At 38.0% G+C, this 14,205-nt stretch overlaps 1 protein-coding gene across 1 annotated transcript; it reads right to left on the bottom strand.

The window, feature by feature from the left end:
- Positions 1 to 5,000: 5,000 nt before the first annotated feature.
- LOC107956155 (uncharacterized) lies at positions 5,001 to 5,315 on the bottom strand. Its single transcript, XM_016891889.1, has one exon. It carries the CDS (start codon positions 5,313 to 5,315, stop codon positions 5,001 to 5,003), a length of 315 nt encoding a protein of 104 aa, XP_016747378.1.
- Between the last annotated feature and the right edge of the window lie 8,890 nt (positions 5,316 to 14,205).

Genomic DNA, 14,205 nt, shown 5'->3' with positions numbered 1-14,205 from the left:
TCATTAGGAATAATGGTCTATACCAGACCACTCAAGGTGACCCCTCCTACACAAGAAGCAGTCGATGGTGCCAGGACAGAGTCAGAACCTAAGGAGCGATCAGAGGACCGTGCAAAGCCCAAAAAAGGAAAGGAAAGCACTCGAAAGACAAAAGGCGCAAGAATGAGGAGAAAAGGAGGAGGAAGAAGACACATCGTGCAACCACATTGATGGCTAAGGAAAACTGAGTTAGTTTATTTTATGTTTTAGCTGTAGTATTCATGCATTGCATGTAGCTATAATTTTCATTTTGTTAATGAACATTGTAGTTGCATTATTATTATCATCGCATTTTAATCTTAGTGCATTGGGGACAATGTGAACTTTAAGTTTCGGGGAATGCATATGGGGTTTGGAAATACACCCACATTTTAAATTTTTTTAATATATTAATTAAACATGCAAGGTTTATTTGTGGTTAATGCAAATGTGTTAAAAAATTTTGTTACATTTGATGCTTAATTCTTGAATCATGTGAACTATCAATGAATGAGTCAGATAAATTTGACAGAATGTTGTATCTTCAATTCTTTAATGAATGATTTAGGTTCCATTAGTAATGGATTACTAGTAGCATTCCTTGAATCTTGAATGAATCTGCCTTTTATAGCTACTCATATGTATAAATAGTTATAAATAAGAGACACTCCAAAATGTGTGTATTGTGAAATATTAAAGAGGGAACACTCCAATGCAAGCATTAGAAAAATGAATCTAGCCAAAGGCTGTAGCTGCACGAGTGTGTGTCGACGCAATTATGTACTCCTTGGGGTTTGTTACACTCCATCGTTACATTTCAGGAGCGAGGGTACAGTAATTCAACGATATCCCTTATTCACATAAAATATATATATGTATCTATATAAATATATATTTACAATAAATGATGTATTGGTAGATAGAATTTAAGATTTAAAGCATGATGTTGGTTTTGATGAAGATGCAATCTGAGTCATTCATACTTATATATTGTCGATGCAATATTCTGTCATCTAAATGTGAATCATTCATTGGAATTGTAGGTGATTCAGGTTGCTAGAATGATCATTTACCTTAATGAATTCTTGTATAGTCTTGCCAGTTTCTATTTTACTTTAGGACAAGTAAAAACTCAAGCTTGGAGGTGTGATAGTACTAGAAAGAACATATGCTTTCTCCCTACTTATTGGTTAATTTGTTCCCTTTTAGTTATCTTTAGCACATATTTTAGTATTTTCATTTCAGTAATTTACATTTTATGACTCGGTGGATCTTAGCCTATTTATCCTTAATTTTTTCATGTTTTGGTACTGATGTCGCTGCATGAGTTTTTCCAGATTGTGCCCAGAATTGTCACAGCACCTAACAGTTTTCTGGATAGGAACAAAAATACGTGAGCTGTCCAGTTTGGTACAACTAACTTGTACGTATAGATGCAACATGATTCTGACAAAAGGATAGCTGTACTATTTGAATAAATATCAATATTCACACAAAAAAAGAGGGGGAAGAAGAGCTTTTTGGATCGTCTTCTTCAACTTACCTCTTAAAGCTTTCGGCTATAGTGGCTTAAGCTCCAACAGCTAAACTGACGTGAAAAGGATGCAAACCAGCTCTTGACGAGGAGCCCTGAGTGCGACACAAGGAGGAATAGACAGATCCAAGTCGAGTTGTCTAGGAATAGTATTCTCCACTTATTTCTTTTATTTTTCTTTTCTAAATGCTGGTGATTAGTTTCTATTTCATGTTAGTATGGAAGTACACATGATTTTTGGGTTAAATGTTATTTTCTTTAATCTTGCTTCTACAATTTAATCTTTGGGTTTGAATGTTTTTAGCATGGAAGTGTTATTGCGGTCACTGACACTGGAAGGTGCAGTGATAGTTCAAGCTAACAAGCATGACAACGGAAGTTGCTTGAGGATTAGAGGAATTTAATCCACTTGTTCTTAATAGTGTTCCATTGCCAGCATTGGAAGGTGGGTTAATGTGCATGTTTAAGTCTTAGATTAAATATAGAAGTTAAGCTTGGCAAGATATTCATTGCAGTTTAATGCATTGACAATCACCTATCCTTTTTTTCCTTGTGAGCACTTAGCATTCTATTGAATATTCACGTTGGGGATCCCAGTTTCTCACTATCATATTTTATCTTATTATTTTCAAGTTATTGCTTCGAAAACTACTCTCACAATTTATGTATTTATTGCACTAACATGAATAGACAAAAGACAACCATCCTCGTAGGATCAATATCTGACAAACTCATAATTGTCTACTTTACTTGCACCGACAGTGCACACTTGCACATTATTACTGTGACATTAAATAGCCGATCAAAGTTCAACCGAGACTCGATAACCATCATAACATTGCTTTGGATGTACATCATTTAATTCCATGGAAAATAACACATTAACATATAAATTGATATAGCATTAATATACGAACTTACCTCGATGACTATGGCGTAAAAACGAGATCGACTAATCCGAGGCTTTAACTTTTCCCCGATCTAGATCCATACGTGGTCTATCTTGATCTAAATATAAAAATTTAATCCATTTAATATCCCTATCATTCAATTTAGTCCACATTTCACATTTTTGTAAACTTACTATTTTTCACCTAATACTTTAACTTTTCACAATTTAGTCCTTAAGGTCATAAATTAAAATTTAAACATTTTAGTCCTCTTTACAAGCTAGTTGAATTATCTAGGGACTTAAACCATACATACAAACCATCATTTCAGAAATTTAACATAAACTTTTACTACTTTTACAAATAAGTCCCTAAATGACATTTTCATCAAAAATCACTTTAAAAAATTTGTTTATTTATCAACAAGGACTCATAATCTATCATTAAGAATCAAGAATAATGCAAGAAGATTCATGGCATAACCCTTAATCTTTAACAATTTTACAAATTGATCCCCGAGCTAGCTAGATTAAGCTACAACGATCTTGAAAACATAGAAATCATTAAAAACGGGCTTAAAAATCATGCCATGCAAGCAAGGGACTTGGCCAAATGCTTCAAACCTAAAAATGGCTTCTTTTTTCTTAAGAAAACCGGAGGAGAAAATGGAAGAAGATGAAGAAATTTTTAGTTTTCTTTATTTTAACCTTAATTACTCATTTACCTTTTTAACCTTTAAATACATTTAAAATTTCAAATAAACCCTACCATGAATATCCACTAACCACACAAATGGTCTAATTACCATTTAATTCCACTCACTTTCAATTTCTATAGTCATTTGACCCTTTTAACTAATGGAATTTTACTTTTGTACTTTTTTACGATTTAGTCATTTTCACATAATTAATCATGCAAACGTCAAAATTTCTTAATGAAATTTTGATACGATCTAACTAACATCCCATATACATTAAAATAATAATAAAATATTAATTTACTTGTCAAAATTGTAGTCCAAAAACCACTGTTCTGATTTCACTGAAAACGGGCTATTACAACAAGTTGTTTGTACTGCATATCCTCAGAAAGAGATTGATAGCTTCGAATAACTTAACATCGAATGTACCATGTCTAACAATATTCGATTCCTTCTCTCTGCCATGCCATTTTTTTGTGGAATGCTCGACACGATTAACTAGGGTAGAATCCTAGTCTCCATGAGGTACCCTAAGAACTCATCAAATAAATATTCCCCACCTCCATCAGAATGAAGTGCCTTTATAGGTAAACCTAGTTTTTTTTCCACTTCCACATGAAACTATTTGAATTTATCAAAGGTTTCACTTTTGTGATGCATCAGGTATACATACCCATATATGGAATAGTCATAAATAAAAGTTACATAATACTCATAACCACCTCTTGCACTAACACTTATGGGGCCACATACATCAATGTGCACAAGTTCTAGGAATTTTTTTGGCCCGCGTTCCATTTGCATTAAAAGGTTGCTTAGTCATCTTACCTTCCAAGTAAGATTCACATTGTAGAAGATCAACTTCTTTAAGCAAACTTCAGATGTCATCTTTCACAAGTCTAGTGATTCTTTCTCGATTAATATGACCAAGTCTCAAATGCCAAAGGTATGCCTCATTAGAGTGAGAAGTTTTAAGTCTTTTATTTGATATTTCAATCTCAAGCAGTGTGTACATCTTTAGTTTGATAAAATAGAGATTATTTGAAATCCATCCATTGTAGATAAGATTGTGATTCTAAATATTGCAATTCCATTATTAAAATTCAAGGTCAAGTCGTCTTTATATAAACATGCAACGAAAATTAAGTTTCTTTTGAAACTTGGTACATAAAAAATGTCTCTTAAAATGATCTTCCTAAAATTATCAAAATAAATATGTACATCTCTTATTACTTTAGCTACCACACTTGTCCCGTTCCCGATCTGTAATGATCAGCTATTATCTTTAAGATCTTTCATCTCCTTAAACCCCTGTAGAGAAACACAAACATGATTTGTGGCTCCTGAATCAATGACCTAGTGGCCTATTGAATCTTCCACTAAAAAAGCTTCTATCATCAAGAATTTCATACAATTCCCTTTGGTAGCTAGGTATTCCTTCCACTCTTTACAATAAGTCTTTAGGCTTTCTAGTTCTCTTCATCTTCGCTTATTATGGCTCAGAGATCTTAGTCTTGTCTTTCTTAATGTGTTTTCCTATCCTTTTTGAGGAAGAAACAACAGTTATATTCACTTCTACTCTTTGGACCGGTTGACAGTCGTTCAACATCAACTCATAGGACTGTAACTCCTTCATGAGTTCTGTAAGCGTTAGGTTTTTGTTTCTAAGGTTATATGTGGCCTGAAGACCAGTAAAATCCTTTCAAAAGCTTTTGAACACCATCTCAATTTGAGTGTTCAGGTCCAGATTTGTCTCATTGTCCGCGACCTCCGTAAAGTAGCCCATAAAATTGATAATATGGTGTTTGACTCGAATGTTGGGCTTTTGCTGGCCATTCATCAAGCTAGTTATGGTAGACTATTGATTCAAGGCAGCTTGGCCTTCGAATATGTCTTCTAGCTTATCTAAAATCGCTTTAGCATTCTTACAGCTTTCCAGTTGCTTATACAAAATATTGGTCACGCTTGCTAGCATATAACAATGAGCTATCTCATCAAACTCTTCCCAGCGTTTTCTAGCCTCAACTTGAGTTGCTGGTGGGTAGTTAGTATCTAGAACTGTTTTAAGTTTCTCACAGCTCAAGACAATTATCAGGTTCCTTTTCCATTCTATATAGTTATTTTCGTTCAATTTGTTTTCAATGAGTATGTTCAATAAGGGAGTTGTTGCCATTTTCGAATTGAAAATAAATCATTCATATATTAATATCTTTGTATTAAATAAATATTTGAAAACATTTTGCAACATTATGATACGCATTAAGATGATGCATGCATCTTACATTAAACCTTAGAAATATTTGTAAGCCATTACAACTATAATTCTTACACCCATTGAATCAAACCACCTTGGTGTGATCATGGTCAACTAGTAAGAACATGTATTTCTATACAATTAGTACATGAACCTAATGTGACAGCCCAAAATTGACCCTAGTCGGGAAGTGGTTTCGGGACCGCTAAACCGAGTCACCGAAAGGTTTGAATGTGATGTTTATTATCTAGAATATGTAATCATCAATGTGTGAAAATTTCAAGCTTCGATTTAGTCGATTGCATGTGAATTTAGTCAATAGGACTTATATGAGAAAATTTTAAAATGTGATAGGTCAATGCATGAGGACCTATTAGTGCATGTGGAAGAAAAGGGGACTTGCATGTCAAATTCCCCCTCCCTAATATGTAGTGGCCGGCCATGCTATGGGTGGAAACATGTCACCAACATGTTGTGTTAGTGATGTATGGTAAGGAAAATAAAATATTAAGCATGATAATTAAAATAAGTTAAAGAAAGGAATTAAACAATGAAAAGGAAGGGTGATGAAAAAAAATGGTCTCATCCATACCCCCCTGTTGCCGTGAGTTGAGGAAAGAAAACAAAAAAAAAATGTGTGTTCATTCTTGAACACCTTTGGCCGAATAGAGGAAAGAAAGGAAGGGGAAGAGCTTGAGAAAATCGGCTATGGTGGTTTGCTAGACTAAGGTATGTTTGATGTTGTTCTTGAGATGCATGCATGTTTTAGTAGTTGACTTGAGTTCTAAAAACCCATGGTTGAATTTTGTGGATTGATGATGATTTTGTGTTTTGCCATTGATGAGTGCTTGAGCTTTTTGATAGTTGTTGATGAAAAGTGAAAGATATGTTAAAGATTAATATGTTTTGTGTTGAAGTTTTTGGTGATTTTGAGTAGTTAGAGCTAAATTACAAAAACAAATTTTTGAAGGACTCAAAGGTGAAATAAATGAGATGTATGGACTTATATGGGCACTAGGAAGATTCGGCCCTTAAGGAGTGTGACCAAACTTTGTGTGTTTTGTGTTTTGTGGAATAAAGACTAAATTGTGAAAGTGCGAAATATTAGGGGTAAAAATGTAATTTACCCATTTATGCGTTATTAGACTAAATTGAATGAAAATATGTTAAATTAAGGCTTGGCAAGCTAGCTATTAAGGTGAAATGCTAATGTTAGTATTTGATTCGGTAATAATCTGTTTGGGGACAGCAGCAGTAAGGTGATTTTGGAAAATCGCCATAATTTGTAGGAGTTGAATTAGAAGCTGAGTGAATTATGCCATTAAAGCTTGAAGAGTCTATTTTCTTACAAAAGAAACTATGAAAACAAAAGAGTTACCGATCTTGAGATATTTGAAGTATTGTGGGGCTGAGTCAAAATGACTACTAGATTCCCTGTTCTGTTTTTAGAAAATCATTATAAATTGTACAAAAATGATTATAAGATAAAATTTATATGCTTAGACTCCTTAATGAGTCTAGTTTCAAATGAGATCAAATATAACACATTTTGAATTCTGTAAAATGAGAAATTTGATTCGTAGTGAAGAGTGGTCAGAATAGTCAAACAGTGAAACAGGGGAAACTTTAAGAAAAATCTGGTATTGATTGGCCAAGCCAAAAATTCTGAAAATTTTATGGATGGAAGATATACGAGTCTATATTCAGGGAAAATTAACGGCTAGTGATTTGGAGTTTTGTAGCTCCAGTTATAAACAATTTAGCGACTACTGCTCAGGAAAACAGCTCGTAGTGAATATGTGATTTTGTTGTAAACATTAATGAAAATTTGCCAATGAGTTATTTATTGACTATTATAAAGCTTACTATAATCTATGTGTGTGAAAGTCAAATCAATATATATATTATTCTGAAAGTACTACTTGAATAGTCGATTAATGACTATTTTAAATTATTGATTTGGCTCAAGGAGTTAAAGGAGGTGAATCGAGTAAAGGCAAAGAAAAGGTTATCGAGTAGTCGAGTTGGAACCGTCTTACCCAACACGAGGTAAGTCATTAAGCATGTAGTTGGTATTATTTCAAATGGTCATAATGTGTATGTATTGATGCGAATGGAATGAATAAATATACATATATATATATGTGTGCATGTACGTATGTGATGATGAAATCGTTGAATGAAAGAAAAGAGGTAAGATGTACTGAGTTGTTGATCTCGGCACTAAACGTGCGGGATAACCATTTATGACCATGAGATTGGCGCTAAGTGCGCGGGATTAAATTGTACAGCACTAAGTGTGCGATTTGACTATGTTGCACTAAGTGTGCGAAATGAATATGATGCACTAAGTGTGCGAATTGACCATGCGGCACTAAGTGTGCGAGTTTGACTATGTAGCACTAAGTGTGCGATTTGATTATGTAGCACTAAGTGTGCGAGTTGATTATATAGCACTGAGTGTGCGGACTCGATATACATTCGTGAATCATTATGGACACTATGTGTGCGACACTATTGAGTCGATCGCGGACAGCGGATCGGGTAAGTGTCTTGAGTACATGGCTAATAGGTGCTATGCTTATACTTGGTGTTGAGCTCGGTAAGTTTGAACCTATGTGACAAATATACTTGAAGTCACGTACATAAAATTTATCGTAGGATGGGTGAAAGGCCGTTTAGTCATTTGATTGTAACGAAAATAAATTGATTTATGAAAATGCTTCAATGTCCTATTGATGAGTATATGGAATGTGAATGCATGAATTGATATGAAATTGAATTGATAGGTTGGAGGAACTATGGTATGGTTCGGAATGGATGGAGTAATTAGCCTCGTTCCATTTTGTTTTCTCTTGTGATAATGTTATTGATGGATGGTAGTGCATAGCTTATGACTTACTGAGTTATAAACTCACTCGGTGTTTCCTTGTCACCCATTATAGGTTGCTTGGACTCATCTATTTTTGCGTGGTCGGGCCGTCATCGAAGTCATCACACCGGATAGCAAGTTTTGGTACTTTCTTCTTAGTTGGCTTAGAAGAACATTTTGGCATGTATAAGCTAGTACGTTGTGTTTGAATTATGGCATGTAAACTTTAAGCCATGCGAAAATGGCACGAATGTTCGATTGAGTTGGATCAAGGGTAGGCATGAAATGGACCTAGTTACTTTCGTAACAGATGCTGGCAGCAGCAGTGTCATGAGATTGAAAAATCACTAAAAATAGTAGGAGTGGAATTAATTGATGAATAAATTATGTAATCGAAGCTCGATGAGTCTGCTTTCATGAGGAAGTAACGAAAAGATCATATGGGCAGTATATTAAGAGATAATCAGATTTTTGTGGGACAGGGCCAGAACGGTTTCTGGATTCCCTGCTCCGACTTTGGAAATTCATTATAAATTAACCAGAGATAATTATGGGTCGTACCATATATGTACAGATTCCTCTCTGAGTCTAGTTTTCATAGAAACAAACGGCATCAGTATTGAAGCCCCGTGCAGGGAGATATTCAAGTCGAAATGGGCAAAGGTCAGTGTAGTCGACCCCTGCAACTTGGGGAACTTTGACTAATAAACTGTACTAATTGGCCCAACCAAAAATTCTAGAAAAAAATACATAGATGGGCACATGAGTCTAGTTTCTGGGAAAAATTACGAAACTGATTTTCGAGTTACGAAACTCAAGATATGATTTTTTAAAACGACTAGTACACAGGTTGGGCAGTGTCTGGAAAATAAATTTTGTAAGGGGTTAAAGCCAGTTAACACCTCGTGTTCGACTCCGGTGTCGGTTTCGGGTTCGGGGTGTTACATTTTATTGGTATCAGAGCCATGGTTTAGTCGGTTCTAGGACTACCATAGCGCGTATGAGTCTAGCTATACATGCCGAATGTTAATGTTTAAATGTGTGATGACTTCCGACGGTTGAAATGTTTTTGTTTTGATTAGTAAATGGACCCCGGTGAAGAAAGAACCCTAGCGGATGACGTTGAGAGCATAGCGGCTGCTCCTGCACAAGGGACGCCGCTTGTTGAACCTCAGTCATCTGCGAATAATCAAGGTGAGGGGGCTAAACAAGCCTTCTTTACCATGATGAATGAGTGGGTCGCGCAATATGCCCGAACCAACCCGGCTGTCCAACAATTCCCGAATTTGAATAATCCACCCCAAGAGCCTGTAATGCCATCAGTCGTTGATCCTGTGAGGCTGAGTAAGCCACCTGTAGACTTGATTAGGAAGCGTGGGGCCGAGGAGTTCAAGGCCATAGTAACTGATGATGCCGAAAGGGCCGAGTTCTGGCTAGATAACACCATTCGGGTGTTCGATGAATTGTCATGCACACCCGACGAATGTCTAAAATGTGCTGTATCTTTGTTGCGAGACTCAGCCTACTATTGGTGGAGGACCTTGATTTCCATAGTCCCGAACGAGCGAGTAACTTGGGACTTCTTTCAAATGGAATTCCGGAAGAAATTTATTAGCCAACGGTTCATTGATCAGAAGCGTAAGGAGTTCTTGGAACTCAAGCAAGGCCGTATGGCTGTATCTGAATACGAACATGAATTCGTAAGACTCAGTAGGTATGCCCGGGAGTGTGTAGCTGACGAGGTTGCTATGTGCAAAAGATTCGAGGAAGGATTGAATGAAGATTTAAAGCTACTAATGGGTATTTTGGAAATAAAAGAATTCGTAACACTAGTCGAACGAGCCTGCAAGGCGGAAGAACTTGGAAAGGAGAAGAGGAAGGCTAAATTTGAAGCTAGAGATTATCGTAAGAGATCGACGGGTAAAGCTCCGTTCTCAGCTGTAAAGAAGTTCAGGGAGGACATTAAGAAGTCGAGGGCGACTGCGGGAATTTCCATCAGGGCAAGACCATCGATGGGCTCCCGAGCTACTTCGGTAGCTAGTGTGGGCAATAATCGTCACGAGAAACCTGAATGTCCCCAATGTGGAAGACGACACCTAGGTGAATGTTGGGGCAAGTCTACTAGCAGGGTCTGTTACGGATGCGGTTCGAAGGACCACCTCATTAGAGATTGCACGGAGCTGGATGAGAAGAATAAGATTCAAGGTGCAAGACCTAGTGGAGTGACATCTAGAGGTAGACCACCGAGAATTTTAGGAGGCAGGGGTGGTAGTCAGAGGGGGGCTTCTGATACGGCCGATCGAGCCGAGAACCGTACTCCTGCTAGAGCATATGCCATTCGCGCACGAGAGGAGGCATCCTCCCCCGACGTCATCACTGGTACCTTCACTCTCTTTGATACTAATGTGATTGCATTGATTGACCCTGGTTCTACTCATTCATATGTATGCGAAACCTTAGCAACCAGTAAGACTCTACCTGTTGAGTCTACTGAGCTCGTAATTCGAGTATCAAACCCTTTGGGTCAATGCGTACTTGTTGATAAAGTGTGTAAGAGATGCCCTCTAATAATCCGAGAATCCTGTTTTCCTACCGATTTGATGCTTTTGCCGTTCGACGAGTTTGATGTTATTCTTGGGTTGGATTGGTTAACCGCGCATGATGCGGTTGTGAATTGCAAAAGCAAGACTATCAATTTGAGGTGCGCAAATAACGAAATAATCCGAGTTGAGTCTGCGGACTTAAGGGGGTTGCCAGCTGTAATATCGGCAATGTTGGCCCAGAAATATGTAAGGAAAGGGTGCGAAACGTACCTCGCGTATGTACTTGATGACAAGGAGTTAGAAAAGAAACCCGAATCGGTGCCGGTGGTTTGTGAATACCCGGATGTTTTTCCTGAAGAGTTACCGGGTTTGCCACCTGTTCGGGAGGTAGAGTTTGGTATTGAGCTTGTACCTGGAACTACGCCTATTTCGATCGCTCCGCATCGTATGGCACTAACCGAGTTAAAAGAGTTGAAAGCTCAGTTGCAAGAATTGACGGATAGAGGTTTCGCTCGACCGAGTTTCTCACCTTGGGGTGCACCAGTATTGTTCGTGAAAAAGAAGGACGGAACCATGAGGTTGTGCATTGATTTTCGTCAACTGAATAAAGTGACGATAAAGAATAAGTATCCGTTACCGCGTATTGATGATCTGTTCGATCAATTAAAGGGAGCATCGGTGTTTTCAAAGATAGATTTGAGATCGGGTTATTATCAGTTGCGGATTCGAGATTCAGACGTACCCAAAACTGCTTTCAGAACGAGGTACGGTCACTACGAGTTCTTAGTGATGCCGTTTGGGCTCACTAATGCCCCTGCGGTGTTTATGGATTTGATGAATCGGATCTTCAGGCCGTATTTGGATCGGTTCGTAGTTGTGTTTATTGATGACATCTTGGTCTATTCAAGAGATGAGACCGAACATGCTGAGCATCTGAGGCAAGTGTTGCAAATTTTGCGGGATAAGCAGTTATATGCTAAGTTCAGTAAGTGTGAGTTCTGGTTAAGAGAGGTTAGCTTCTTGGGTCATGTGGTATCCGCATCGGGTATTCGAGTTGACCTGGGCAAAATTTCAGCCATACTTAACTGGAAGCCTCCGAGAAATGTTACTGAAGTCTGGAGCTTTCTAGGGCTCGCCGGTTATTACCGACGATTTGTCAAAGGTTTCTCGATGATAGCCACACCAATGACGAAGTTACTTCAAAAGGATGTTAAGTTCGAATGGACGGAGGAATGTCAGAAAAGCTTCGATCAACTGAAAACTCATTTGACTGAAGCTCCAATTTTGGTGCAACCCGAATCGGGTAAAGAGTTTGTCATTTATAGTGATGCATCCCTACTTGGGTTGGGTTGCGTATTGATGTAAGAAGGTCGAGTTGTGGCCTATGCGTCGAGACAATTGAAGCCACACGAGAGAAATTATCTGACCCATGATCTCGAACTAGCCGCCATTGTGTTTGCATTGAAAATATGGCGACATTATTTGTTTGGTGAGAAGTGCCATGTGTTTTCGGATCACAAAAGTCTCAATATTTGATGACTCAACGAGACTTAAATCTGCGACAAAGACGTTGGCTTGAGTTGTTGAAAGATTACGAGCTTGTCATTGATGACCACCCGGGAAAGGCTAATGTGGTTGCGGACGCCTTAAGCCGGAAATCACTGTTTGCTTTGCGAGCGATGAATGTACACTTGTCTGTTCTACCTGACAATATGTTAGTAGCTGAATTAAAAGCCAAACCATTATTGACTCATCAAATTCGTGAAGCTCAGAAAGTCGATGATGAATTGGTTGCAAAACGAGCTGAGTGTGTTCCGAACAAGGAATCGGAGTTTCAGATTGATGATGATGGTTGTTTGAGGTTTAGAAGCCGTTTGTGTGTTCCAAGGAATTCGGAACTCATTCCGATGATTTTGAACGAAGCCCATTGTAGCCGAATGTCAATTCACCCGGGGAGCACGAAAATGTACAACGACTTGAAACGTCGGTTTTGGTGGCATGGTATGAAACGAGACATCTCCGACTTTGTTTTGAGATGTTTAATATGTCAACAAGTGAAAGCGGAACATCAAGTGCCTTCAGGGTTACTTTAGCCGATCATGATACCCGAGTGGAAATGGGATCGAGTCACAATGGACTTTGTGTCCGGACTGCCATTGTCAGCAAGTAAGAAGGATGCGATTTGGGTTGATGTTGATAGGCTGACTAAGTCGGCTCACTTTATCCCCGTGCGTACAGATTTTTCATTGGATAAACTAGCCGAATTGTATGTTTCACAGATTGTGAGATTACATGGAGTACCTATTTCTATCGTGTCGGATAGAGATCCGAGATTCACCTCGCGATTTTGGGAGAAATTGCAAGAAGCTTTGGGTACCAAGCTGCATTTTAGCACCGCTTTTCACCCCCAAACCGATGGTCAATCCGAGCGGATAATTCAGATGCTTGAGGACATGTTGAGATGTTGCATCCTCGAGTTTAGTAGTTCATGGGAACAGTATTTACCTTTGATTGAATTCGCTTACAACAATAGTTTTCAATCAAGTATTAAGATGGCACCTTACGAGGCTTTGTACGGGCGTAAATGCCGCACACCATTGTTTTGGACTGAGCTTGGTGAAAGTAAAATTTTCGGAGTTGATTTGATTAAAGATGCCGAACAGAAAGTAAAGGGGTTATGGCTCGAACACGGGATCGAGGAAGCTACTTGGGAAACCGAGAGCTCGATGAAAGAACGATATCCAAACCTATTTACCGGTAAGATTTTCGGGGACGAAAATTTCTTAAGTGGGGGAGAGTTGTGACAGCCCAAAATTGACCCTAGTCGGGAAGTGGTTTCGGGACCGCTAAACCGAGTCACCGAAAGGTTTGAATGTGATGTTTATTATCTAGAATATGTAATCATCAATGTGTGAAAATTTCAAGCTTCGATTTAGTCGATTGCATGTGAATTTAGTCAATAGGACTTATATGAGAAAATTTTAAAATGTGATAGGTCAATGCATGAGGACCTATTAGTGCATGTGGAAGAAAAAGGGGACTTGCATGTCAAATTCCCCCTCCCTAATATGTAGTGGCCGGCCATGCTATGGGTGGAACATGTCACCAACATGTTGTGTTAGTGATGTATGGTAAGAAAATAAAAATTAAGCATGATAATTAAAATAAGTTAAAGAAAGAATAAACAATGAAAAAAGGTGATGAAAAAAAAATGTCTCATCCAACCCCCCCTTGTCGTGATTGAGGAAAAAAAAAAAAAAATGGTTTCATTCTGAACACTTGCCGAATAGAGGAAGAAGGAGGGGGAACGGCAGGGGTTGAGAAAGGGATGTTGAGGTGCAGTAGTAGTGATGGCTACTTTAGTGGATGATGGTTTTGTTGCTTGACTGAGTTG

This window comes from Gossypium hirsutum, chromosome D07 (genome assembly GCF_007990345.1).
Source record: "Gossypium hirsutum isolate 1008001.06 chromosome D07, Gossypium_hirsutum_v2.1, whole genome shotgun sequence".
Taxonomy (NCBI): domain Eukaryota; kingdom Viridiplantae; phylum Streptophyta; class Magnoliopsida; order Malvales; family Malvaceae; genus Gossypium; species Gossypium hirsutum.
Note: the sequence above shows the minus strand (reverse complement) of the source record. Positions and strands in the feature narration are given on the sequence as shown.